Source organism: Catharus ustulatus, chromosome 1 (genome assembly GCF_009819885.2).
Source record: "Catharus ustulatus isolate bCatUst1 chromosome 1, bCatUst1.pri.v2, whole genome shotgun sequence".
In the NCBI taxonomy this organism is placed as follows: Eukaryota; Metazoa; Chordata; class Aves; order Passeriformes; family Turdidae; genus Catharus; species Catharus ustulatus.
Genome location: NC_046221.1, coordinates 127,063,665 through 127,090,140, shown reverse-complemented (window position 1 = coordinate 127,090,140; position 26,476 = coordinate 127,063,665). Strand labels below are relative to the sequence as shown.

The window sequence follows — 26,476 nt, the reverse complement described above, 5'->3', positions numbered from 1 at the left end:
AAAAAATGCAGCCATCACTCATTAGCCCAGAGTCCAAGTCAGCAAGACAGCGTGAAAAAATACCTGGCACTCAAAGCTCACATTTAGCCTCAAAGCCATGCCCTGCCACTCAAAAGGAACAAAACAGTCGTGCACTGTTTGTGACCTCCCTTTAGCTGTAATATAGTGTCAATCACATTGGGCTTTAATCCTTTCCAAATTATAACATGTATCTCTTGTGCTTTGTTCCCCTCCTGACTTTTTTGCTTCTTTTATTCCTGACAAAAGAGGACACTGTCTGTCCCTTATTATATTATATTGTATTTTGTCCAAAATTTGTGGTACTTGGGACATTTTCTTCGTTTTTCTTGCTTTTTCGACAATGTTTCTGCACCTTTGCCCTACCAGTTTTTAGTCTCAGATTTATTTTCTGAGCTTTTCTTTCCAAAATAATTCTTTCTTTTTATGCCCACAGTTTCTGTTTCTGATGTGTCACTCTGGTTCTCACTTTCTACCTACCAAGCAGGTGGTTAGAAAGAAGGGGAGGATGTCTGTCATGATCCAAGGCTTGTGATGGTCCCAAGATCTTGTGCTGTGAATTGAAGTTCCATGTCCCCAGGTTTCACTAACTGTGGTGTCTAAGATGTAGTGGTCTCATTCTTCCTGCCTCTGTCTTTTCCCTGACAGAGTTGAATTTGGAAATTTTTTGAGTTATTCTTTCTTCCATATGCTTCTTTGAGAAGATAAGCTTCTACTCCTTCCTTTTATTTTGTGGTTACTAAAAAAATTGGAGTTTTTTCCACGGGTTTCTATTTTGAGTCCTCTTCTCCAGCAGCTTGTTGCAGTTGTCATTCGTCCTTTCTAAGCTGGGGAAGGAGAAACTACTGAGCAGTAGAAGAGTAACTAAAGTGGGAAACTAATGGATTCAGGAGGGTGTTGCTTCTTTAGCTTACACTCAGCTCATGTTCGAATTGTTAATGTGGTTTGCATTTGGACAAGCTATTTGCTCTAGGTTTTAAACAGAAAAATAGTAAAAAATTATGTGAATTTGATAACTTGCTGAGGAAGCTTCTGGCTCTTTTTTCAGCCAAGTTGATTTTCAAAGCCTGGCAACATACGCTCACACTTGCAGTTTCAGCTGTGTCTGTACATCTAATGCATTTTGTCTGCCTGAGGAGGAAATTCACTGTATGCTGGTTAAATATGAGCAAATGTAGTATTGTCTCTCCTGTGCTGGTTGTCACTCCTACCTCTCTTTAGCATGGCAACCTATGCATAAGATACAAAAGAGCAAGCATTACAGTAAGAATATGTTGTACAAGTGCAAAGGACCACACCTTGTTCTTCAAAACATTTCAAGTTTCTGAGGAATTTTTCGTAAACCAATGTTTTTTAAATCCACAACCACCATGTGAGGCCACATAGGCTTCTTCAGCTTTTTTCTTATCTGAGGTTGTTGACCTCAGGAGAGGAGGAGAAGGTTACAGGGTCAAAGTCTTTTCCTCCTTGGAGCTTGCTGCTTGCTGGGAGAGGGTTGGTTGGAAAATAGATGTTTTAGAAAAAGGGTTGAGGGTCATGATTTTAATTCTGTTAGGGAACAGCTGGTTTGAGTTTCTTTCCACTTCTATCTTCCCTCCCTTCCTCACAAATCCATGGAGAGAGAAAAATTTGTTCAGAGGAAAGCAACACAAAAATAAAGGATTGCAGCATTTTCACCTTTAAAATAGATTGTATTTGTTATAGGACTTCACATTAGGAGAGAGAAGAGGAAATTATTAAAATAATTGAAATCCATTATTGTTACAAGCATTGAATTGACATTGATGTAGAGTGCCAGAGGTTTATTTGTTTTCCTGCCAACAGTTAAAATGTTAATAGTAATTTTTAATTTTTTTTCTGTGGATAAACAATGTGCATTGCAGTTTTTAATTTAGTGATGGACAAAGCTAATTTTTAATGTATTGCATTAGTTTGCAGACAAGCTGCTGAAGAAAGATGGTTTGATTTGGTTATTTCTGTTCAGATTTTCTTCATCTTGGCATGCTGCTTTCATGCACTAAGACCAAAGAGAAAGAGGGAAACTCACAACTCTCAAATGAATGGCAAACTAGGAACAGATTTTTCATCTGCACTCCTCTGAAACACTGGCCTCAGGCTGTGTTGGTGTGTGGCTCAACAGCAATCAGAGGTCATAATTTCATTGGCGGTTAGCATCAGGTTTAATTTTTCTAATATGTTACATTTACCAAAATGTCTGGTTTCAGTTACACTTATGCACTGACTGAATCAGCTTTGAGCAGCATGATGTTTTAACGTACCTGAAAGGCTACAAGAACATTTATGGAACACATATGCTAATTGTTTTTAACCACTTTTCTTTCTAAACACAAGAACGTGTTTTTGGAAAGCCATTTAACAGTAGTAGCTAATGACGGTGTGCATTTATTCTAAGAAATGAGCACAAGGAATAGGTAAAATAGTTGTTTTAACAAGACTGCCATCTACTGATTTCCACAATTAAAAATATCCCTGATGACTAGATTGGTCGTAGATTTTTTAATAGCTTTGTTTTCAAGATTTACAAAATCAAGAAAGTTACAAAATCTTTCTGTCACCTTAGGAATGCGACCAGGTTCACATTGATGACGTGTCTTCGGATGACAACGGCCAAGATTTAAGGTACAAGAGAGCTCATTAAGATAAAAAGTTGCTTTGCAAATTCCCTCCTGGGCAGGTGATGGGCTGCTAGAATGCTCACAGCAGCCTGCTCTCTTTTAACTCTCTTCTTTGCAACCCAGCCAAGTGAGTAGCTGGCGGTTCAGCGTAGCCTCTTGCCTTTTATTAATCTGTGGGGTTTTTTATCTCTGCCTAGCACATATAACTTCGGAACAGACGGCTTTCCCGCAGCTGCCACCAGTGCCAACCTGTGCCTGGCCACCGGCGTGCGCGGAGGAGTGGACTGGATGCGGAAACTGGCCTTCCGCTACAGACGAGTAAAAGAAATATACAACACCTACAAAAATAATGTTGGAGGCAAGTGGCTCTGGAGTGCCTAACAAACAAAGAGGTCATAAATGGGAAGAACTGGTTTCTACTCCTGTTTTTTAACATAGTAGTGTTTAGTGAGCTGTTTAGTTTGCAGTGTGCAGGAAACTGAGCTAGTGAAAGCAAAGGAAAATGGTAGAGCACTACTTAATACCAGTGCAGACATGTCCTTGTCTACTCCACAGGTCTGCTTGGTCCAGCAAAAAGAGAGGCTTGGTTACAACTAAGAGCAGAAATTGAAGCTTTGACAGATTCTTGGTTAACACTTGCACTGAAAGCACTCACCCTCATTCATTCAAGGTGAGTATTAAGAGTACGAAGGAAGCTGTAGGATGTCTGATGATGATCTGGAAGAGGCTGTCTGGTGTGCTGGGCAAAATGCTGAAGCTGGAGGACCTTATCCTGATCCCTTATTCTGATCTGACCATGCTGCGCCTTGCTCCTCAGCGTGGTGGTGAAAAAAGGAGATGTTATTTTTAATTGGCAATAGTAACATTGAGGGGTTGTGATGGGAGGGGTAATATTTTCCTTCTATTGTTTTGTTTTGTGGTTTTCTGTTTTGCTTTGTTGAAAAAGGATATTTGCATTTTCTCTTCCATAGGACAAACTGTGTGAACATTCTCGTAACAACTACTCAGCTAATTCCAGCTCTGGCAAAAGTCTTGTTGTATGGACTAGGTGTTGTATTTCCCATAGAGAATATTTACAGTGCAACTAAAATAGGTGAGATATTTTTATCATGTTGCGATACATTTAAAGCTGTATTTCTAAAAAAAAAAGATACTGTAGTCTATATTTAATTCTAGCTTGCTTCCACTGTAGCAAATAGAGAGATTAGTAACACCTGATCCTCATGAAACGTTGCTAAAGCATCCTAAAAGTGCTTTCCAGATGTGTGATGATCCAGCACACAAAGCTTTGTATAGCTCTATTAACAGTGGTATAGTCTCTGTTAGAAAGAAATGTAGTTGCTTTTTATTTCACATTTTCTCAAAACTATGGGCCTGTGTAGCAGTTGAGAAAGATTTTTAACAGGCAGTAAGTGCAGAACACTGAAGTCTCCCTGGAATAGCAGTAGGAGAAGTTCTATAAAGGTAAGCCCTGGCTTCATTTGTTTTCATGGGCTCTGGAGAAAATGTTGGTAAACTATTTACCAGAAGCAAGAATGTTTTGCTGCAGAATGTAATTATTTATGTTTCTTCATACTGACTGTAATAAGCTTCAGCCAAACAAGTGTTTATTTCTGTTTTCTAGTTCAGCATAAAAGATGTTATTCTGAGTATGTAGAAGTACCCCAGACCAGATGGCAACAGTGTTTGTAGTTTTTAATTCGATTATGACATATCTGTTCTGTCTCAGATTCCCTCATAATTATGGGCTACACTAACACATTTTTCATATGTTCTTAAGTATCTATATAATACAGGAAACTCAAATGGTCAAGAAATGATTGTGGAATTTTTTATTTTTTTATTAACAAGATGAAACAAAAATTGGTTTAGAGGTTTACAGAGAAATTTGAAAGCATTCCCATAAAATATTTAAAACTATTTCCTGAATATTAAAGTTACATTGCCCTCTGTCAAAACTTTATAGTAAATTATAACTTTGAAATATAATACATTAAATGCACATGTTAATTAAAATGTATTTTAATAAATCTTCTCTTTTGACTTCATGGGATAGAAGGGCGTTTTTGGAAAAATGTGTTCTGTCACCAACTGTCACAGGAAACCATGAGATTTTTGTAACATGACATGATTCATAATATACAAATACTATTTCAACTTAGTGTTGCAGGTTTCCTATGGCTGACACTACTGTCAAATGGTATCATTAAGCAGTTTGGCTTCTGTAATGGCTAGAAAACTTATTTAATTTCCGGCCTACTTTTTCTTATGCTTTTATTGTTCTTTAGCTGAAACAACTGTTTTAAAAACCACGATTTTTCCACCCATTGCTGTAGCATGTTAGCATGTCCCAGACTAAAGTGACCTTTCAGAATGTGGACATTTGAGAAAACTCAACTTTAAGCGTTTGCTTTCTTTCTGTCTTTTCAGTACTGTACCTGAAGCTTCCCAGTATGGGTACAATTGAAAGAGAGGAAATTTAGGTTAGCTGTAAGGAAGAAATTCTTTACTGTAAGGGTGGTGAGACAGGTTGCCCAGGGTGGATGCCCCAGCCCTGGCAATGTTCAAGGCCAGGTTGGGTAAGGCCTTGGATAACGTGCTGTAGTGGGAGTGTCCCTGCACATGCCAGGGTGAGTTGGGAGTAGATGATTTTTAAGGTCCTTTCCAACCCTTAACATTTCTGTGATTCTGTGGTACTTGTGCATAGGGCTGGAGCACTGGGATGATTTCCCTAGGTGTGTGCAGGGAAGGAATTACCCATATGAATGGAACCCAGAGCAGGATCAAGGACATGGCCCATGTATTGGATTACAGGCATTTAAATCTAAATCTTTTGGGTGACCTTCTAGTCAGGGACTACTGTTTTAGGAGCTGTGATTAATCATGTTGCAGGTTTTTGAGAAAAAGCTAGAATTTCAACTCAGCTTCAATCAATTTACTCAAATCAGGCTACTGGTCATAAGCAAATGTTAGATAATTCTCTGGTAGTGAAATTCCCCACAAAACCTGTGTTGTATTAGGGAATGAGACAAGAAAGGTCACACTGTGGCCCTCTAGTATGTTGTCTATGCTGCAATCAGCCTTGATACACCATCCTGAGGGACAGACTCTTCTCCTCTTTTAGCTCTACTTAAGAATTCCGAGGGTTGGGGAGATCCAGGCTAAAAAGTTATTTATTTGATGACATCCTATCACCATCTGCCCTGAATAGTCTAATCTTTTTCTTTCAGGAAAGGAAAGTTGTTTTGAGCGAATAATTCAAAGATTTGGAAGAAAAGTAGTGTATGTTGTTATAGGGGATGGTGTTGAAGAAGAACAAGGCGCAAAAAAGGTAATGACCTTCCTTTTGGTGAGGGTTGGAAAATTGTCTTTTCTTCAACATGGGACAGCATGCATTGACATTGAGGTTGGATATCTTTGCCTGACAAAATCTGTGTTTACCATATCTAGCAGAAGGCTGGGTAAGACTAGAGATAATGATTTGCCCTGCTGTTCTCCAAAAGACACATTAAACTATGTATGTTTGATGTATTTCAAAAAGGGACCAGAAATGGGCCCTGGCTTTTGTGCCAAGAACTAATAGTTCTGTTTTCCTTGGCAACCCAAAATACCACATAGGATGTTATGAATGTAAGCAAAATATGGTGATTCTTAGTGATCAAAGGCAGTGTGCTGTTTGACTGTATGAAATACGTATATGTCACACCTTAGAAAGACATGTAGGACTGGAGTACATATCCAGGAATTTCCGTTTTCTTGTGTGTCCATAATTCCAATTCTTCATTCAGGCAACAACCTGTGGCTTGGCATGCATTCATAATCTCAGATAACTGAGCAGAGGATACTGTTTGACTGTCTATTAGTTTTTGCTTTACACTGAGAAGAAGGGAAAAATTCACTTTTTTTTTTTCCCATGGAAATTAAGCTGTATAAAAAGCAACACTTCCCATTCACAAATAATAGATATTATTTCTAACCTTGGTAGGAAAGCTACCCAGTGTAGTCTGCAGATACACACTCTTTGCTTGGAGGAATGAGGCATAACCTTGGCTATTTGAATAACAGGAATAAGAGCAGGAAAATGGGCATTTTTGTTCTTGCTTCCTTTCACAGATAAATTGCTTTTACACAGCTGCTTTTTCACCACAATACTCTGTGATACTTCTGTCTCTTTCCACTGTGACTTTCTAAGTTGGAGAAGTGAAACTAATTAGTCCACATGGCATTTTAGCAGCCATTGACTGGTTCTGCTTTATGAAATCTGGGGTTTGTGACCCCGAAACCTTGCAGGTAGGTTCCCAGCTCGTCCCAGCACTTTGCAGAGTCTCAGTTTCATATATCCCCTTGGCGGACTGACGGGAACAGTTTGCTCCTTTCTCCTGCAGAAATGCCTTTCATCTTTGCAGAGAAATGTTTTCCCGCTGCAAATGATTACATTTTAAAAGCTGTATTTAAGATCAGGGGGAAAAAATAATTCCTTCTCTTTGTTCCTTTTCTGTTGCTCGGTGAAATAATGTTGTATATGATAATGGCAGGAGTAGTCCTTTTGGTAACATTATCTATTCCAATGTTTTTTTCAACAGGAAACGTGATTCAGAAAGGCATAAGAGAAAGCCTTTCCAGTTGCTAAGAGGAGTAGCAGTATAGAAAGTTCCTTTGTGCAATTATTTGTGTGTATTCTTTCCTGGTGGAAGGAATTTTCAGGTTGAAAGCATGTTAGATGCTCTGGATTAAATTATCTGCTGCAGCAATGCCAGAGAAGTCAATAAGTAGACCAGCAGCCCTGCCTTTCTGCATAAACTATCAATTTGATTTAGCAAAATGCTTCTGTGATTCTTGTCCTGCTTCTTACTCCACCAAATGAGAAATCAGCATTTCACACTGTGAATGCAGGATTTGCCTTTTTAGTTTTTTCCTTCACATCCTGCAAGAGCAAAAACCTTCTCTGGAGAGCACACAAACAAAACAGAAACTTTGCCTCCACAAAACTACCCAAAGCAGATCAATCCAGGTAGCATGACTGTCCTGTGATGTACCCCACTGTCATGCTTATCCCCTAAATCTTGGTGGCTGGTTCCTTCTCACTTTGCTTCCCATCAACGTGTCACAACAGGTTTTGTGCTGTTCTCCAGAGAAGGAGCAGGTCTTCTGTTACCCCTTTGCACAGCACTTTTCTGTAGTGCTTTGGCCTGTGGTGAAGCCATTAGTATAGGTGTATTTCTTCACACTACTTAGAGCATAAACAGTGCACCCTTCTTTAGATAGCACTTCATTGTTTACATGTAAACTGTAATGAGCCTTTTCAAGTGAGCATATAAATTCAAGCCTCTTTAATTAGAGAGGGTTTTTTTATTCTATGTTCATTCAGTGGATAAAAAAAGTTGAACTTCCAGCTTAGGCAGTAAGAAAGTTAAAGCTTTTATTAAAAACAATTTACCAATCATTTATAAATTCCTTCATCATAAAACAAGATTTTAATGTATGTCCTTCATTCATGGAAAATCTTGAGTCAATACAGCAGCAGAAAAATAAAAGGCACGTTTAAAATCTTTTTATTATTGTCATTAGTATAAAAATTCAATAATAGAAACTTTTTAATGCCATTCAAAAGATCATTGCTTTACAGATAAACATTTTTAGGATGAAGAGTTTGTTCATAAAATGCCTCTTGGTTGATGGAAGAATAATACACTGAGGAAACTGCACACTGTTACATTTCTGGTAGCGTTCGTCAAACTATGATATTGACACTTTGTTTAGCTGTCACTTCCAGCAAAATATTTGAAGAGACAATTAAAACCCTCAGGATGTTTGCACTGTGGATTGAGAAATAACCTTGCCCTTCTGGATCAGTGCAGAAGCACCAGGGTTCACAGGAAGGTTCCTAGCTTCATATCAGCTTCCCCAGGAAAAGAGGGAGAGGAGGGCAGAGGGAAACCAGTGTGAAAGTCCAAAGTGCTCCAGAGCGGCTGGCACCAGTGGTGGTGCCATGTGGGTCAGAGCCACCCTGGTGACACTGCTATTCTCAGTATAAGGTTGTGGGGATTCCTGCCAGAGACTCCATTGTCTCAGCATTTTCCTCTGCTTTGTCTTGTTTTGTGTTTTGGAGGTTGTTTTGCTTTGTTGTCTTGTGGGTTTTTGTTTTGTTGTGCTTTTTTTTGTTCTGTTTTGTGCTCATCTTTTGCCTTTGATTTTGGAGACACATTCAGGAAATATTAATAAGACAGAAAAACCCCAACTCCTGGGTTTTTCTGCTTAGGAGAATTCTCCAAAGGATTTCTAATTTGTGAGAAGAGACAAAGGCTCCCCTGCACTGAGGAACTGGATTTTACATCAGGTGATTCAGGAGAGCCTAAGCAAATGGCCTTCTCCTTTGTCTCCAAAATGGTCATGCTGCCTTGGAGGAAAAATCATAAATCTTCGTGGAGCAATAAATAGAATATAAATGGGTATCCAATATGCCACTGCTTTTAAGCTCACAGTCACACTGTGCTGGTCAGGTTTGGGGTAGGAAGTAAAGACGGCCGCTTAGCAAATCTGGCAGGAATACAACAAAAATACCGTGAAAGATGACAAAAACTGATGAGTTTTCTATTCAAATCCATCACAAATCTCAGGAGTAAGATTTTTGTATAAATATATATTCATTTAAGGAAAGGAGGATAGAGGATAGTCTGCACTTTTTGGTGTTACTATCAAAAAATTGATTTGTTTTGCATATGTATTAATAGCAACACTATTTCATGGATTAAAACAGCTGAACTTTTGTGCATTTAGTGGGTACATGCTGAAAATAAAATTACCTCAATTTCAGAAATAAAATAGCTTAATATCTTAAGTTATTTACTAATACTCTAATTATTAGGCTTACTAAATTTGTAGTTTCATTTTTTATGCTTTTTACATCAAAGCCAAAATTTTGCCACTGTATTTAATTTCAAAATGTCATCAAAATAAAATCATTTAAAAGTTCATAGATTTTTTATTATTAAGTATCATCTGCCAAACAATTAATGATTTTTAAGAGACAAAAGCTTCATATTTACTTGAAAGATGTTGAAACAGTAGACTTGGAGTTCCATTAGATACTAATGCATCCAGTTTCACCACCTATTTATTAGTGGTTAGCATTTGTCATCCGTTCTCCCGCAGCAGCAAATGCGAGATTAGCATTTCTTGCTTGGCTCAGAATAGAAGTGTTCTGCATGACATGTTTGTGCTAAGTGTTGGCAGGGATGGCTTTTTAAAGGCAGTATTTAGTACGTATGTATACAAAGGATCTCTAGCTTTCTCAAATGATCTCAAGTCATTTGGTAAGAGAGAATGTACTTCCATCTCATGGGTGTGTTGCCGCTTTTGACATGGCTGAATAGTTGTGAATCAACAGCACATGTTAATACAGGAATAATATATGAGGTTTTATATGATAATTTTGTTACTTTAAAGATTTTAATTTCACACAATCATTTATTGTCTTAGATGGGCTGAAAATTTAGTGTACATGCTTCATGAAAACACTTGCATAGATATGAACACATATTTGTGAGGCTCTATATATACACATAAACATACAGATATACATAGATCTGTATCAGGTATGTTACACAGCTCTGAAGGCTGTACTGTAGGGTCAGACTGATAGAAATCTGAATTGGCCACATTCAGCCATGCCTGGAGCATCAGTACAGATTCCAGCCCCATGCAGCCACCACGTTCCTGGCATGCTTTATTTCTTGGGAGTGTGCAGCTGGCCTTTAGACCTACATGAAGGAGAACTGAAAATAATTATAATCCTGAGATTAACACAATCTGGTTTTTTTCATGAGACTCTCTATTGTCATTCCAGACTTCACTGCTGTAACTGCATGGAGTAAATATAGGTATACTCCTTTCACAGACAGACATACATAAAGCAGATGACACTTAGCTGAATTTGAGATAGAGCTATATAGCCAAATAATGACTGCTTACAGTTTTGGTTTAAAATGTGAGCATCAACAGCTGACCCATAAACAGGGTAATCCAAAACTCGATATTGCACGTGGGCATCTAGCAAGAGGTGCTGTAATTTGATTTAGTAGAAGCTAAACCTTCTGTTAAATCAATCAGAGTCTTTAACTGCTCTGTCTGCCTGGTGTGTGTATGCTCTGTGATGCTGAGGTTGTTACTAGGGAAGCAGTATAAAGCTGGAGCTGCATGAAGTGGGAGCTGGAAGCCAAGAATTTATTCCTATAGTTCTCTCTGTTCACTGGTTTGCTGCCTGACCTTGGAGGGCATCCCTGTCACTGACTCTTGGCTTCTGCAGAGACACTTTGCAAAGGCAAGTGTCCACCAAAGTCCTTGCCACGCACATCATAGGTGTGCTGTTTACACCTCCCTGACCAGTGGTTTAAGCAGACCTACTGCCAAGTTGACTAAGAGGAGGAGTAGGGAGATATGGCTGGCTGTCAGGGAGAGCAGCTGTGTCCCACCTGGCAGGGGTTTGAGGGAGAAGAGAGAAGCTACAACCTCAAACGAAAAGGAGGCAGCACCGCTGAGCATCGCCAACCTGTGCAGTCATCTGGCAAACACAGCATGGACCTGCTGCATTGATGTAGCACCCCTATCAGATATTTCAGATTCTGCCAGAAAGATCTTGCAGCCTAAGTTAGAGATAGGTACACAGAAGCTTTTACAAAGTCCAGAGAATGGCATGACTAGTAATTTTTATTTCGTATTCTTCTTGCTGGTTCCTTTCCTGAGGATGATGCAAGAAGTTCATCTTTAGGAAATCTGTGAGTTGGAAAGCAGCAGTGTCTGGCCTGACAGAGCCAAGATGGTCGGCTGCCTGTATAATGTAACAGGGGATACTCTGGGACATGGACTATAGGAAGTCCAGATTGAAGATGGAGGGGGAAAAAAGTGTTGTAGTATTTAACATTGCCTTCTTAAGGAAAAGATCTATCTATAAAAGTGTTTTGCCTAAAAATGCTTAAAAAATCATAAGCATTTTTCTCTGAATTTTGTTTTGTTCTCTCCATTGTCAGCCATTGCTCATGAATTTATCTTCAAGCTGAGATTCAACCAGATGTTTCTCAAGGCTTTCTAACACTCTAGAACAAAGCAAAGCAGAACCAAAACTGTTACAATGGTGTTTTCTTGGGGGTCATGTTGTTTTCTTCCTGAAGGAATTCCTTTACTGTAGAAGCTAGGCATACTCTGAATGTGACCACGTGTTGATGCATTTATATTGCATCTTCATTCAGATCAAGAGTGTCATATCAAAGAGGATGTGATAGGTTGAGTGTTCAGGTGTTAGCCTTCTGAGGCGGGTATAAAAAGTACAGTAAACCTGCAGCTGGAAACAGTAAGTTTAACATTGTTTTCAAAATTTTTCTCTAACTTAAAACTTGAGAAGACCAGAATGAAAAAAGGAGAGCAGAATAAAAGTGACAGAGGAGATGGAGTTTTGCCACTGATTTCAGTGGAATTAGGAATTTACTTAGGAGCAGCTGAAGTAGGATGATGAAAGCCACTTTGAGAAGTCATAAATAAAATGCTTGGGGAACTTAGAAGCTAATGTGATAATAAATTGCTTGTGGTTTGCCTCCTAAAGATGCCAGGACACAAACTGACCCAATGAAAAGGTGAACACAATCGTGTCAACCTCCAGAATATTGTTGAATTGAAACTATTTTCCCATTGGATTTATAGAATGATTTCCTGACAAAAGCTGATGGTTATCTTTTCATTTTTTTTAAATTTACTCAAAAGTTCTTGTTGACGTTATCATCCCTAATTTGAAGTATGAAGGTAGTTCTTAATCCGATTTTTACCCTTCATGAATGAGGTAATCTGTGTTTTTTCCTGGGATTTGTGTTTTTAGTTTATTCAGGTTCTTTGCAAAAGTATTTATGCTCCAGACAGATTTTATTGCAACTAATAGGAAAAAAATATGTATTTATTTTAATGTCCCATATGGAAAAGATGTTTTAAGATCAGTGTTAGCAATGACCAATGTTATACAAGCCACTGGGATAGAAATCTTTTCAAAGTGATGTGAGCAACACATGAGTTATTCTGAATCACCATTTCTCTGTTCTTGACTCATCTGACAGGATTACTTTTTTACAAAGAGCAAACACATTTTGGTAGTAAACAACACTTTCACTTTCTTTATTTTCTTTCTGTTCCCTTCCTCAAACTACCCACATGCTTCATGTGTATGTTATTTGGTTTTTTTCCAGAAGTAATATTTTCTTCTGCAATGTTCTGAAATCTGTTTTTCATGTAAAGAGATTAGAAGCCCCTCCCTTCCTTACGATCTCCTGATGTGTTTGCTGTAGTTACTATTGTAAATAGATTTGCTGTTAAAGAGATTTATGTTTAAGGGGTGGGTTAGAGAAACCAGACATAAACATGAAGGACTCAAGGTTTTTAGAGCTCTTTTTCTCTCCCCCAAGTTCTCTCTTATCCCTGTGAAAGACAAGGGGTGGGTCTAAATACCAGAATGCTTGGGGTTATTTTTACATGTTGTCTGTGCTGTTCACAGCATGCTATGCCGTTTTGGAGGATCTCGAGCCACTCTGACCTTATGGCCCTTCACCATGCCTTGGAACTGGAGTACTTGTAGCAGCGTAGCAGCACTTTCAAACCTCAGAGCCTCCTTCTGCCCGTGGATGAGATGCCTGTGTCTTGTGTCAGCATTGGACTACAGAACTTTGTGACTTCAACATGTTGACGTACAGCTGCAATTGGTCTTAACCCTTGCCCTTTCAGTAAATGGAGGAGCATGTCTTTTTCTTCAGAACAGCTGTTGGCTCTGCGAGTCCAACGAAAATAAGCCATGCGAGTGTTTGAACAACTCACCTTTACCATATTCGCTACAAAAAGGAATGGAGAAGGAAAAAATAAAATGGGAAAGGAAGACAAAAAAAAAAAAAAGAAAAGAAAAGGAAATAAGAGGTTCATACCTGTGAAGAAAAGAAAAAGGACCTGCAAATGCTTTGTAGTTTTTAGCCTCTTCAATGTGACACACACCATTTCTTCAATGCAGCAAACTTGATTGCACAATGAAGACTGAGATTTTACAAAATACCAGTGGAGTAATTTTCTTATAAAGAAGGTTTACGTTTTGGTTTCTCATACCCAGGGTACTCTGTACATCTTTACTTATTTATGAACAGACTATATTTTGACATCATATAACTGAGGATATGTATAATAGGATTAAAGGCTATTATAAGCCTTTGCCTTATGGTACAGCAACTACTTTTGATTTTAGCACATTACAGAGTAGTTTAAAATATGTCTAATTTAAACTAATAGGTACATCACTGAGACAATCATGTACAGGAAGAATTTTTTGTGTAAATTTGTAATAATGAATGATTCTTTTACATATTAAGGTAAATGCTATTGAAAGATAGTAATGCCTTGTTGGTGAAGAATGAGGCCACATGTGCACAAACTAGTGCAGTGCCTTATCAATGTGTTGGATATAAATATGTAGATAATGGATTTTTTTTAGATAAATTTGTCAAGACCAAAAGCATGGATGTCAAGTGTCAATAGGAATTGGGTTTTGTTCTCAGCTGTTTCTCTGCCATTTTCTTCTCTCACCCACTCTGATTATGAAAAGATTGATTTTTGTTTCCCCCCCCCTCGGTCAAAGCAAATACAGATAAAACCCAAGTGAAGACGAGGACTTTATTGTCTTTTTGTTTCTTCTTTTAAAGTTAACATATTAACCCTTTTCTAGAGTATTAAAAAAATAATTAGGAGAGTCATTCCATAAAGAAATATAGAAAGAACACAAATATATTTTAAGATGTTACTTAAACTGGAACCTTGGTACTGAATACCTTTTGTCTCATTCAAAAATGAAGGAAACTATCATCACTAATATTTTTAGAAATTAGAAATGAGAATATTTTGGAGAAATTAAACAAGAATGCTCATATACATTTAAGTTTTTTTAATCCTCTTCCACCAGGAGTCAGATTTTCCTAAGATATAATATCCATTGCCGGCAATGGAAATGCTGAAATGGTTATCACCAAGGAGTTAAAATTTGCTTTTGTCTGTACTAACTTAAAGGACAAATCTAGACTGTGTCTGTCTGTGGCTTGTGACTTTTCTGATCTTGAAGGCTGTGAGCTACTTGGTTAAATAAACTGTTAGTCTGACTTTTTGGCTTGAATTGTACCAATTCCTTTTGCCCAGTTAAATATCTTATTAAAAAGCCTCACCTTTGTTGGTTGGTTTTCTGGTTTTTCTTCTTTTTCTTTTAAAAAACCACCAGCCTCGAAACAGCTACCTGCAAAGCTACAGAGCACCAATGTAGCTACAAATCAACAATCTTCTCTATTGGAGGAATCACATTGCTGCTAGAATAAAATATTTGTGGATTGCTTTAGTACCATCAGAGAGGTTTTTATCTTACCAAGACTTGCACATGTGCTTTGCTTTACCCAGTATGAGTGCTGCAACTCATGCAGTACTCACATACATACATAAAGCACATTGTGAATAGATTTTAGAATTGAGACTATAATTAGCCTTTTTTTTTCCTCAAGCAAAGTAGACAGTGATGGGGGGGTTGGTTGTCTCTTTTTTTTCTTTTGGCTCTTTTCAGTTTTTAGTCACTTGCGGACTGAAAAAAACAACGACGTTTATCTGGGCCTTATTGTACAAAAAGTGTGTTGTGTCCACAACTGTGTACAGAATTTTTCTTCATTAATTTTGTTTTAAATTAATAAAATTGATTTGTGAAGATATTAAACAATTGTCTTGCATGCAATTCTGTGATATTTCTGCCTTCAGGGTTGGGAATGAGGAGACATCTCTCATCTCTTTGCTTTCCCAAGACACCTGGTGCTCAGCTGAGATGTTAAATAGGTTAAAGAATACTTGCATCTAGCTTACAGAAGCCTCAGTTAGATGAGCAGCAATTGTTTTGCTTATCAGCAGCAGCTAGAGACAGTCAGGGCAGAATAACACCTTAGTGTCCTGGAAATGTGTCTGTGATTCACAGCAAATGCCTGAACTCCATGGTGCCTCTGTCATCCAAAGCAATCCATGTGCTGAATGGATGAGTCTGCCATCCACACATCTCACTCAGGGCTACAAGTCTGAGACTTTACTGGCCAGAACATCTGGGAATTCAGGACTGGAATTTAACTTTTCCAAGCATGGAGCAGGGCTGCCCTTTAAATTGGGAAGAGTGGCAGTGACCACCCTTGTATAGCAACACTTCGTTGTACACACATGGTCTGGTGAAGATCCCTCTTTGCTTCTCTGCCTATCAGTGAACGCCTTGACTGCCAGCTGGTCATTCCTTACACTCACTTTCTGGTCTAGTGAGACCTAACAAATGGAAGCAAAACCAAGACCAGTCAAGGACCTGCTTCTGCATACTTGGCACCACCATAAAAGTTGCATGCACAGACCTGAATTATATGTTTTCAGCACAGCAGCAATGATGCTGGAAATTAGTCTGGTGAAGTAAACACTTAAATTCACCCTGAAGTCATTGTCTTTCTTTCTGAGCAACTAAATACTCATAAAAATAATTATCTTTTAAGGACCATCATATGAACCCTTCTTAAATCAAAATCTTGTAAGAAAGCAAGGAGTCCTATAAAGTGAAAGAGATCCTGTAGGCAGCTCATAAACTTGGGTTTCACTTTTTGAAACATGTCAGTACTGCTTGAAGTTGCAATTTCTTAGATGTTCACTGATAATGTTTAGTTATAATGGTTTTTATTCTAAGAATAACACACATGTAACTTTGAGGTAGGGCTGAGAAATTAAAAATAGTAATTATTATTATTTATTCTTTCATGACTGGAATGCATGCTCAGTGAGTGGCACCTTTGTCTCAAAAATGCTTGCAATGCAAGCCAATAAAATATTATTAGAAATTATTTTTTGCCTTTTCCTTCAGTTTTCTGCTCCTCTCATTGTTGAATTCTGCCCTGCAACATGAGTAGAGGATGGATATCAAGAGACACATTTTTTTGTGTCATATGCCAAGTGGGGGGCACAGCCCTGTCCCAATCTTCCTGTTCTGTATCAATATTAGAAGGTGCAAGGCTGCACCACTGCCGCTTTTGCCATTCTCTGTTTAGCCAGGGACTGGCTCTACCAAAGCTGTTCAGCTCTCTTGTGCAGGCAAAGGGCTAGGAGAAAATGGGAAAATCCAGGGGAAAACAGTCATCTCCCAGGTTGGAAAAAAACATGGAGAAGAGGTGTGAGGGTTACAAGGCTCCAACAGCAAAGAGGATCTGAGGATCAGGAAGGGTCACTGAGGGGAGCACCTGGTACCCCTACCTGGGCCCCCAGCAGCTGCTCTGGGTTATGCCCAGGAATTTGATGGGACAAGGGAGCAGTGAGACGTCCCACAGTCTCTTGGTTACCCTATCCCACCAACTTCACAGTGTGGATGGCAGGTTGGCACAGCATGGTGGACAGCAGCACACAACTCAATATGGGCCTCAAGGGAGGGTGATAAACCAAGGTAAACCTAGGTGGGGCTGGTTGCTGTCCCTCTTCTGGCTCCTCCTGAAACTCCTGCCCTGTTCCCATTACTTCTGTACAGCAGGCATGCACCTTCATGTGCCAGAAAGGGCACAGCAAAGATGGAAATCTCTTGAGTACGTCGTGAATTCCCTCCACAGCCTGTTAAATGTGTGAACTTCTCTGTAATAGGTATGAGCATATATACACACATATACATACATATAGATATATAGCTAGATACACAAATATAGGTGGACATTTTTGCTGCTAAGCTTTGTTATGAGAGCAAAATTTAAATGGTGTATCATTGAACCTGTTGCCCAAGTGACGTTATGCAAATGGTTTGCAATAGAAAATGCCCCTTACTCTCATTCTCCAGCACAACTATGAAAGATAAATGAAGTTTTTACATTTGACTACTCAAATCATCCATCTTTGTAACTGTCAGCATTTCAGTTTGTGTGAGTGTAAATAAAATTTCGCGTTCTGATACACCAGGGAATTTTATTTTTGCTTTTTTTTTTACCAATATTTACTATTGCCATTTCTGGGTTTTAAGTGGCTGTTTGTTCTTGCTAATGGTAATAGAATAACAGCAGAAGAAAAACAAAATATTTGGATTTATCTAAAGTTAAATGCAGATATGCCAGCTCTCATGGTAGCCACATGATGTTGCCAGCTAACATGGAAGTCAGACGTAGGTACAAGTGTGATACCAGTGATCTGCCTTCCCATCGTTTCACCAGCGCTGCCAGAGTGTTGGTTGGGAAGAGGTATTTGTGCCTTGGGTTTTGTTTCTCACTCTCAGCAATGTTTTGCATGTACTGCTCTCTATTGCTTCCTGAAGGGTTGGCCTTTAACACTGCTATTTCCATTCTTATGCACAGGTGCATTGTTTTCTAAAGTGGGAGTTGAATCATTTGCAAAGGAAGCCCCAGTCTGCTTCATTTTATTCATTGCCAAGTCATGTCAAATTTTACATGGAAGTTGAGTGTGATCTAGATATCACATTAAGTTTAGTAGCTGAGATTGCAGTGATAGACGGTATAGTGCAGAGAAGGCAAAAAGTAGTTAGAAATAAAAAGAGAAAACATAAACAGATTTGAAAAACATAGGATAATAAATCCAGGAGAAAATAATGCAAAACAAGCAGTGAAGTTGTCCAGAATGGAGAAAATTATGTTTAGGAAGGCAAATTAATTTCTTGACTCTGCCACAGAATAACCCAGGAGTTGTTAGGACTCGGGCTCAGCAGAGCTAGCTGTTACTGAGGCTGGCCACCAGCAGTGCATCCAGAGCTTCAGCTGGCCACGCATGAGATCTATGCACAAAATCCTGTCCTTACCAGGAGCTTGGACACCTCATCTTGCCCCCCAGCTGGTGGCTGGAATCCTTTTCTGTGCAGGACTGGAGGCTGCCCATGCTGAGGAACATGGCAGGACCTGTGCATGTCCTGTGCGGCACCCACTGTTCACCCTCTCTGCAGAAGCTTAGTGATTAGTGACCACAGGATACAGGTGACTTTGGGCCAAGTCTGTTTTCAACCCTATCCAGAGCTATGTGGGAGGCTGCCTGCTGTTAATGCTCTTGGAGATCTGGAGGAGTTCTGTGGGAGCGGAAGAAAAGAGAAGTGCAAATGTGCAGGCTCTCAGTGAAGCACACAAGGATAATTTTTGCAGAGCAAAACCACTTTGCCTCTCTGTATGCTTAATGCAAAGTACAGAAAGTCCTGGGAACTGGCACATAAATCAGGGCTTCTATCTCTGAGGCATGTGCTCACACCATCAAATCCAGTGATGCCTTTAGCTCTCCTCAGAAAAATCCACTGGTTGGACTGAATACCTGTTTTCCTTCCTCTTGTGGTTTCAGTCCAAGAGGTCACTAAACCCCATGCAGACACTCACTCAATTCCCTTCCATTTAGGTGGGGGAGAGAATTGGAAGAGTGAAAGACAGGAAGCTCATTGGTTGAGATGAAGACAGTTTAATAGGTAAAAGCCAAAGCTGTGCACACAAGCAAAGCAAAACAGAGACTTAATTCACAATTTCATGAACAAGCAGATATTCAGCCATCCCCAGGAGAGCAGGGCTCCATCATGCATAATGGTGACTGGAGAAAACGCCATCACTCAAAATATTCCCCCTCTTCCTTCTTCATTCCCCATCTCTACATGCTGAGCATGATGCCATATGGTATGAAATGTCCCTTTGGTCAGTTGTGCTCAGCTGTCCCAGCAATGGGGTGTGCCCCCCAACTCCTTGGCACCCGCAAATGCTCACTAGTGGAGTCAGGTGGAGTGAGGCACAGAAAAGGCCTTGACTCTGTGCAAGCAGTCCTTAGCAGTAACTAAAACATCTCTGAATTGCCAACACTGTTTTCAGCATAAATCCAAAACACAGTCTCATACAAGCTACTGTGAAGAAAATTAACTCTATCCCAGCCAAAACCAGCAAAACACCTCTCCAGAGTAAACAAGTGCGGTTCTCAGTACCAAGACAAGCAACTGAATAGAAACTAAACCATTACATTCCCCTTTACCTCAAGAAATGTTATAATTCCAGAAGGGATTATTAACTTTGCATTAAATTCATGTTCCAGCTCCTAAATCTATCTGTGCAGTCTTTATTTATTGTGACTCACTTAAAATTCAGTAGAGCATCTGTGTCATAGATATCAGAGGTCTACTTACATGCCATTTGGTATTTGTCACTAATCTGGGGTCACAGGGGGTCAGCCCCGTAATATTTCCACTACACAGCAGGTAAATCCTCTCAGACTGCTCCTGATACCTTCTTATGAAATGAGAGTTTGAAATTCAATTTAAACCATACAGATGTATACCTAGTAAGAGCCTTCCTGGAGCCCTTTTGTTTTAAGACAGAAAGTTTTTGAAGGGGAGGTGGAACAAAAAAACAACCCTAAACTGTATACTTAGTTCTCTAGAAGACAAGGAAAGCTCAACAAAATAAAATCAGGAATGTTGCAATATCCCTTTTAAAGAACAGTTAACGGGGAGGAAATGTCAGTTCTTGTGAATATTAGCATTCTTTTTGACATTTCCATAGTCCATCTGAAATCCACCATTCTGTAAGCTTTTTGTCCAGAATTTCTCAAATACTTGCTCTTATGCCACCTGATTCCTCTTTCCATTGCTCCAGTAGGTGTGTGACCCATATCTAAAGATTCTGCTGATTGTCTTTGGGCATTTCCCTGCAGAAGAACCAAATCATGCAATGGGTGTGCCAATAATCACAGAATGACTAGGTTGGAAGAGGCGTTCAAGATCATCGAGTCCAACCCATTCCCTAACTCCACAACTAAACCATGGCACTGAGTGTCTTTTATTGAACACATCCAGGGATGGTGACTCCACCACCTCCCCAGGCAGACAGTTCCAGTACTTTATCACTCTTTCTATAAAAAACTTCTTCCTAATATCCAATCTGTATCTCCCCTGCACAGCTTAAGACTGTGTCCTCTGGTTCTGTCAGTGCTGCCTGGAGAAAGAGACCAATCCCCACTTGACTACAAACACCTTTCAGGAAGCTATAGCAAGTGATGAGGTCACCTCTGAGTCTCCTTTTCTCTGGGCTGAACAACCCCAGCAAGGTAACAGAGCCAACGTTAGTACCTCTTGGGAGTGAAGGTGCCCTTGTTACTTTTCGGTGTTCTTGCTGAACACAAGCAACAGGTGTGGGTTAAATCAAAGTTGAGAAATTCTGTTTCTGAACAATTTTTTTTGTGATTTTCTTCCTTACAGATAAGCAGAATTGAAATTCCTTGAAGTCAAGACTACATTTCCATCAAAACCTGAACAGAAACTGTCTACTAAAAATTCCAGACATTGGGTTGCCCATTGGTTTCAACTAAAGTTATGGGCAACTGTGCGGATCTGTAACTGTAGTAGACCCTTAAGGCTTACTGGCCTTTTTACTTAACATTTGCTTTTTTTTTTTTTCCCATTAGGAATAGGAGCAAGACAAATCTGATGAGTCCTATGGCAGCCTGAAGCCAGAGCTTTGACTGGAGACTTTTATTTAGTTCTTGAATCATATTTTGCTTGGAAATGTGGTTTGGTGTTTATCCTCCTTCCTGCTGAGCAGTCCAAGTCATGAGCTGGGACACTGGGTGATGAGAGAAGATACTGATCTCATGCTTCTCTTTTTCTCCCTTTCTTTTCTTTTTTTTTTTAAAGCATATTTCCTCCCACATTTGGCTGTGAAGAACTGATCTTTTATGACCTTGTTCTTGCCATTTTAACTTCATCCTAATCCATGCCTTGTCCTCTTCCATATTCCATAATACTGTAATGTTTTAAAAATTGACTTCTGAGACAGAACCTATTTAACACTTCCATAATAGTATGTAATGAATTTCCTTCTCTTCTGAGATGGAGAATACTGCACCTGAAATTTGGAGGAAAAGTTACAGTTTGGATAATATTTTCCACAGTCTTCTAATTACTCTTTCATCTGTACCAAATATAGACTGATGATCAAACCTTTTGTAGGTCTCTGGCAGGATTTTGAATGATTATGTTGTCTCTGGTCAGGTTTCTAAAACCATTCTAGTAATTTTGAAAACATGCTGGCAAAAGGACTCTGTTCCACAAGGCACTTGGTTTAGTTCTTAGACAGTGGCTTTCTGGTGAATATTTGTGGTATCGTTCTAAAGTGTGGAAGTACATGGGGTTTCTAAACCCTCAGTTTCCTGGTGGGAATAATTCTGGACAGATGGTTTTACTATCCAGATGACAAACTAATTGCCAGCAATTTTGTGGAAATAAAAATCTTATTTGAAATTATGACCTAATTGTTATGTAAAAGAAGAATAGACCATTGTAAATGCTTCATTGTGTAACATGAATCTGAATATGAGTTAAGAATGCTGCCTTCAAATCAGTCTGTTAATTACACTTCCTTAGACTTGTGGGTTGACATTCTGTTCATTCAGAAGCCTAAAGTATAGGGAGATTTTGGCTCTCATAAATGGAAAAAAATAATTTTATCCACCCTTTTCTAAATGGAAATGGAAAGTAGACCCCCTTCAAACATACTTTTAATCAAAATGAGGGACAGCTGCAGTCTAAGGTTAAATCCCATTATTTCCACAATTCAGTAGAGAGATTTTGATTTGGATGTTGGCCTTTAGGTTTACTAATCCACCTAAATAATGAAATTAAATGAAATGGGTAACTAAGAGAGAAAACATAAGTAAGATGTGGTATTTTTGTGGCAGAACTGGCACATGAACATGCTGACAACACATGTAACAAGCATTCCTCAGACCTCTAACCTGCTTTTCACATTCCCTGTCGCTTGGAATTTCACTTCTAGCATCAATTGGTCAGTATCAGTGTGGATATGAGGAGTTCCCAAATGGACCCAGGGTCACCATGAGTCCTGCCCACCCATCGTCAGATACTCTGTTTTGATTCCATGTTTATGCAGAAATATATATCAGCCAGGTGACACCATGAATGGAGCACCAGAGCAGCAGCAGGTGATTCTGTGCCCACCTTACTCATTACAGCCTCCACACCAGGTATACAGGGCCTGGCAGCCACAGCTGGGCTCAAGCTATTCCATAGACAGCCCTGCTTCATGAACCTGCAAAGCCCTTTCCTCAGCTCCACTGACCATGGTCTTTTGATATTATATAACAGTAATTCCCTATGTTCACAGTTGTTGTAGTAATGCTTCAAGAACATGAAATGGCAGAGCTCTTGTTGTCATGGCATATTACCTCTTTTACACAGGTTAGATTCCTATTAATTAAATTAGAATGAAATCACTGAGTCACATGTCAGGTCCTCATGTCTCATTCATTTTCTATCTTCACTTGAAGGAGAATTTTCTGTTTTGTCTTCATGTTCAGTGATTCCCAAAGGCAGCCTGGGTAAAATAAACAGAATATCATGTATTTATGGATAGAAGAAAGGCTTTGTTTCAAACTCATGACACACCACAGAGCAGGCAACTGGGGATACAAGCACCATAAAGTCACCCCAAGACAACTTCTTAACAGTATGCATGCAAAATTTAAGCCTGTCTACAGATATAATGTCAGGAAGAAGAAACCACATTGAGTTTATAAATAAAATTAATCATCAATTCTCCAAACCATAGATTAAGTGTGATGTTAGTGATATAGCCTATTAAAAAAATAAACTATGTAGCCAGAACAGTCAAACTTTAACCAACTCTGATGTCCTTATATATTCTTATAAATCTGCAGTGGTTTGTAGTTTTCTTTGCTTCAAAGAGAAAGGCAGACAAATATAAGTGAAAGATACTGCTATGATTTGAAACTATACAGCCAAAAGTTGAATCTGGGCAACCGTGTTATTGTATTTATCCACCAGCACTGATGTTCAGTTCTGTCAGAACTCCCCAAATCTTCAGGTCTGTAGCACAGACAGTAAATCTAAATAACCACGTTTTAGTAACACTAATCAGGACAGCTGCAAAACACCAAAGACCAAAAAAAACCAAATAGGATAATGGTAAAAACCTCTGCCCACAAACCTATCTTGTGGTGTCTGCTGTTTTGCCACAGCATTTAAGCTTGCCAGATGCTGTCTGCATCAGCCGGCAAGCATTCTACTATTCCTTCATTTAAGAGTAGTTGAGGATGCATGGTCTATAAGATCCATTCTGGATCTTCAGAAATAAAAGGCTAAGCCAGGCTAGGCTAGGCTAGGTTAAAAGGCAGGTTGAATAACATAATTGATGGGAAAACATCAATCATTACTTGTCTCTCAGAAACTAAAAGACAGTTTGGGAGAAAGGATCAGCCTGGCTAGGAAATGTTCTTTGGCTTAGGGAGCACGTTGCATGTCATGCCAGCATCTGGCATTTCAGAGTGCATGTTGGCTGAAATATCTTGTCATAATTTGCCTGGGGCTTAACCAACCCCTGGAAAGAAGAGCAAGCAGTGCTCCATGGCAGGAGCAGCCAAGCTTGTCCAACAGCAGCACAGCCATGTATGACCCTCCTCTGATTTGGGGATCTTCACTTACACCTCTGCTGCTCTTGCAGGGACAGCTGAGCCCAGGCAGCACCACAGCTAGAATACTGAACCCTGTGCAGAGTTGTACAGCATGTGCATCCCCTGGATGGAAAGTTGTACACTATGTGCCTCCCCTAGGAAAGTAAAGTGTGAATATAGCCAGCAGGAAAAAGCCCTTATCCTTATCAACTGTTGTCCTCCAATGCACCTCATGGAAATACATTTTCCAGTTGGAGCTGGTATCTTGTGAATCAACAGCAGTGTATTGGAAAGAATACAAGTACAGCTCCAGTATCCAGGACAGCCAGATTGTATCCTCTGATTTCTCCATGTCATGCTGGATAAGTGACTTATAGACTGCATCTGATGCCTCTGACCTCTTAGTAAGGAAAACATCATATATAGACCAGTGTTGGGACAATGGGAAGATTAGAGATGTGAGGTACAGTGTATTTCTCCAACCTACAAAAAGATCAAATAGCTTTGGTGAGTCCATATTTGATTGTATGTACATTTTCATTTTAGTTTGTAGTATTATTTGTATTTCAATTTTGTTTTTAAATTTTCTTTACTCCCCACAGATACCAGTGGGTCAAACAGACTTCGTGATGTTTCAGAGGCAGTCCAACTTCTCTTACTGAATTTCTGTGTCCCTTTAGAGGGTACCACTGTGGCCCAACTCTGGCTTTCCAAGTGATGTGTAGGCTGCAATAAGAGGTAGGGAAAATGGTCATCCTCGTTGCCCACACAACAAAAACGCATGGAGATGACATTTCCTGTTCTCCCAGTCCTCTAAATTCAAGGCTGTTGGCTCTGCAGGGAAGGAGGAACCTCATCTCTTGTTGGAGGAAAAAGCTTCCTACAAGCAAAGCTCCTGACTCCACTTCTGCTCCTGACATGGTTACCATGCTGGCTACTGTCAAGGTGTGTAACAGATAATCACAGTCCGACAGCCTTTCACATTTGAACTGGAATTGAATCCTAGAACTACTGTGCCAGTTGAATGGTAAAGGTCTTGTTTATTTTTCCTAAAGGGAATGATCTGAATGTGCAGGAGGAAGGAAGAAATAGTTTTATAGAAAAAACTGCTTCAAATCCAGTATTATTAGACCAATTCTAATGCCACTTTTCTCTCTCCCTTATTAAATGGAATTCTCAACTCCTCATAAACCTTTTTCTTCCTACTTTTTTTAAGCTGATAGGCTACTCAGTAATTGCGATGTCTGGACAAGGATTGGGAGAGTTTATTTTGTTTTCCTCAGTGTCTGTTCTTTAAAAACTGTGAGGATAAATGAAAGGAAGTCTTGACAATATGAGCATTTGATTAAACAGCTGTTAAAAAGATTATGTGAACACTTTTATGGGACATTTGTTCTAAAATATTGTATCTAGCAGGTCAGCTACTTCTAAAGTTGTAAATGAGTCTTAGTGATGCATCTCAGCAAGACTTAATGCTTGGCAAGTTCTCCTGAAAAATTTAAAAATTTCTAATAGGAATTCATCCATTAAAGAAATGTGAACCTTTAAAGACCTGTCAGGCATGACATGAACAAAAAGGTTATCCCTTGCACCAGCTGATCTTCATTAGTCCAAGGAGATTCCACCTGTGGCAGGTTGACCCAGCTGGATGCCAAGTACCCATTAAATGTGCTCTATCACTCTCCTCCACAGCAGGACAGAAAATATTACAAAAGGTTCGTGAGTTGAGATAACAACAGGGAAAGATCACTCACTGATTACAATAATGAGAAAACAACAGACAAGACTTGTGAATATTAATTTAATTTATTACCAATCAGAGCAGGATACTGAGAAAAAAACCAAATCTTTAAAATCTTCCCCCTATCCCTCACTGTTTCCTGGGCTTTGCCTTCTTGGGGAACAGGGGTCATGGTCTGTTCATCACACTGCTGCTGCTCAGGGAGAGGAGTCCTTCCCTGCTCCAGAGTGGGGTCCCTCCTACAGGAGACAGTTCCTCGTGAGCTTCTCCAGCCTGAGTCCATCCCATAGGCAACAGTTCTCCCTTAACTGTTCCCATGCAGATCCTTTCCATAAAGAAAGTCCATAAAGATCAGGTTGTTACAGTGTGGGTCCTCCACAGGGTCACAAGTTCTAGCAGGAAATTTTCTCCTCCCTCCAAAAGTTTGCAAGTCACTTCCAGGAGCCTGCTCTAGTGGGGGGCCTCCCGTGGCATCACAGCCTTCTTTGGAGCATCCAGCTGCTCTGGTGTGGGCTGCAGGTGAATATCTGATCCCCCATGGATCCCCATGTGCTGCAGGGGCAGAGCTGCTTCACCATGGCCATCGCCA

The 26,476-nt window shown here is 39.5% G+C and overlaps 1 protein-coding gene across 4 annotated transcripts in view; it reads left to right on the top strand.

Moving 5' to 3' along the window:
• The window catches only part of EYA1 (EYA transcriptional coactivator and phosphatase 1), a 143,980-nt gene extending 128,765 nt beyond the window's left edge, over positions 1-15,215 (top strand). For all 4 annotated transcript variants that reach the window (XM_033081624.1, XM_033081615.1, XM_033081606.1 and 1 more), the window contains 6 exons: positions 2,600-2,658; positions 2,852-3,012; positions 3,210-3,324; positions 3,626-3,747; positions 5,885-5,985; positions 13,186-15,215. In XM_033081624.1, the coding sequence (XP_032937515.1) occupies positions 2,600-2,658; positions 2,852-3,012; positions 3,210-3,324; positions 3,626-3,747; positions 5,885-5,985; positions 13,186-13,266 (639 nt within the window). In that variant the 3' untranslated portion in view covers positions 13,267-15,215. The remainder of the gene's footprint in view (positions 1-2,599; positions 2,659-2,851; positions 3,013-3,209; positions 3,325-3,625; positions 3,748-5,884; positions 5,986-13,185) is intronic.
• Positions 15,216-26,476: the final 11,261 nt, after the last annotated feature.